General features: G+C 40.9%; 1 protein-coding gene across 1 annotated transcript; it reads right to left on the bottom strand.

Annotated features, from left to right (window-relative positions):
* Window positions 1-74: 74 nt before the first annotated feature.
* LOC147498772 (uncharacterized) lies at window positions 75-839 on the bottom strand. Its single transcript, XM_086563336.1, has 2 exons — window positions 783-839; window positions 75-674 (listed from the first exon to the last, which is right to left on the bottom strand). Exons 1-2 carry the CDS (start codon window positions 837-839, stop codon window positions 75-77), a joined length of 657 nt encoding a protein of 218 aa, XP_086419462.1.
* Between the last annotated feature and the right edge of the window lie 1506 nt (window positions 840-2345).

Raw genomic sequence — 2345 nt, 5'->3', positions numbered from 1 at the left:
CTGGACATGGCCACATAGAGTTGCCCATGACTGAAAACCGGTGTCCTCAAATCAATGCCAACATATTTCACTGACTAACCTTGCGACTCATTAATTGTCATGGCATAAGCTAGTCGAACAGGGAATTGTCGCCTTGATAGTTTGAAAGGCAACTCAGAATTTGAGGGAGCCAGAGATATTCTTGGGATGAGTACCAGATTTCCAGCTTTCTCTCTAGTCAAAATTTTGGCTTGAAGGACTTTATCAAGACATTGAAGCACCATAAGTCGTGTCCCATTGCAAAGGCCATCTTTAGGTGCTATGTTCCTGAGCAACATTATAGGGCATCCAGGTTTTAACTTGAGATTGAAAGGTGGTAAGCTAGAAGGGTCGAGGGAGTTGAGAAACTCGGTGGGATAGTGAGCCCCACTTGGATTATCAATATCATCTTCGATAATTTTATCTGTAGCCAAATACTCGAGCGCTTCACCAGGGAACAAATTCAGTGCAACCTCATTAATTGCACTCACATCATCATTATGGGCAGCAAGAATAGTATGATCAGTTAAGAAAGTTGGAGACGGTGTGTCCATAACATCCAATTGGGGATAGACAGAGAAGATGAGTTCTTGAATATTGGTACACTTGCGGATTCCATTCGGCAATTGTACGCATTCTTTGGGATTTGAATCAATCTAAATGAATCAAAGCAAAAAGTGAATTCATTAGTTTCTAAAATAGTTCGTTTATATATGGAACTAATAGAGAAAAAACATTCTAATTAGAAGGCATTAATAGCACACCTCCAACAAAAAATCGGCGAATTCGACATTCTCAGACTTCGCCATTTCAAGCCGCATATTCTGTACCAAGTGCAAAACTTCTAAATAACTCCAAAGGAAAAAGCGCCGTAGTGATGCACCAACAAATTGCTCTCTCTAGCCTAACGGTATAACAGGTAGTGTTTGTCAAAAATCACCACCAAGAACTGTAGTGATACCACCAAATATCTTTTTGTTTCCGCAAATATTTTGAAGTGTTCTATCCACAGCCTCAACACAGTATCTATGTTGCATGGGCACCTCGTCCCAAACAATTAGTTTTGTTTCTTTAAATAGGTCAGCAAGGTCGGAATGTTTAGAAAAGCCGCAAAAAGTGGTATCCATCACATCAATTGGAATATTAAATGTAGAATGAGCAGTGCGTCCACCAGACAATAACAAAGATGCAATTCCCGATGATGCCACCATGATAACAATAAGACCCATGCTACGGCAGGCCTTTGCAATTGTATTATACAAAAAAGTTTTCCCTGTACCAGCTGCTCCATTCAAAAAGAAAAGTTTGCCCTTATCACCATATCTTGAATCAATCCTGGCGATTGTAAGCATGAAGTTGTTCGTCATTAAGGCGACTCACATCAACCGCAGACCTCTTCTCCTATGCCTTCATCTTTGAAGTTGGCGTTGTTCCCAAATGAGCCTATTGCCAACAATTTTGCTCCAATCCTCTTTTTGCTTTGGCATGGGCGGGAAATCTTCCAATGTCTTCCCAGATTCTAAAAGGATTTGTTCCATCAGATATAAACCGTAATCTGTTATTTGCTCATCAGTTGGATCTGGGATACCATGTTTTGTTCGAAGCCAGTGTCCAAGATCATCACATATACTCGATGCAAATTTGCTCCAAAGTAGATCTGGTCGTAACGGATGACACTCTAAAAGAATTACACAAAACAACCTCCGCAGTTGATATCCAATTTTCATTATCGCCGCCTCTTCTAGGCATTGTATCCACTCATCATCAGCTTCCAACAGCCCACGGGCAATACATGCTTCTTTGTATGTGTTGTACACGGTATCACCGACTTTATAAAGATATGCAAAGGAGGTAGGCCCTTTTACAACAGTAAGTAGCAAGCGTAAATAAAACCTCTCCCCGGCATTAGGGCTTGCAAAATACATCCTACCAATGGAAGGTCCCTGAGTCCTAGGAGTCTACTCTTGAGAGTCTTTGTGGAAAACATAGTGTCGTGGAAATTCTTGATAGGTATATGCTCGTGCATCTGGATCTTCATCACAACGTTTAAAGAAAGCTGTCAGTGTTGAAGTTTGGTCTCTGGCTCGGGCAAGAATTGCATCCATAGGCTCTTTGCTATTGAAAACAACCCTATGCATACCTTCCAAATGAAGCACCAATCATTGGACACTTGGAAACTCTTTATGCATTGGATTCTGAAATAGATGCCATGCAGCTTCTGTTGGTCCAATGTACCTTGCATCGATATATTGCTGAATCTCATCATTTGTTCCTGCTGCCACCACTGTTGTTTTGTCATAGCCTTTGTAGATGTACTTGTTAATATA

The sequence above is a fragment of the Coptis chinensis genome, chromosome 5 (assembly GCF_015680905.1).
Source record: "Coptis chinensis isolate HL-2020 chromosome 5, ASM1568090v1, whole genome shotgun sequence".
Lineage (NCBI taxonomy): Eukaryota > Viridiplantae > Streptophyta > Magnoliopsida > Ranunculales > Ranunculaceae > Coptis > Coptis chinensis.
The sequence above is the reverse complement of the archived record's forward strand: the minus strand, read 5'-3'. Positions and strand labels throughout refer to the sequence as shown.

What these genes read in the sequence shown, in the direction of transcription:
- LOC147498772 (XM_086563336.1), bottom strand. Translation starts at nt 839, where the DNA reads ATGCGGCTTGAAATGGCGAAGTCTGAGAATGTCGAATTCGCCGATTTT. An exon ending in TCGCCGATTTTTTGTTGGAG is followed by an intron (nt 675 to 782) that starts GTGTGCTATTAA and finishes TGATTCATTTAG; the next exon opens with ATTGATTCAAATCCCAAAGA.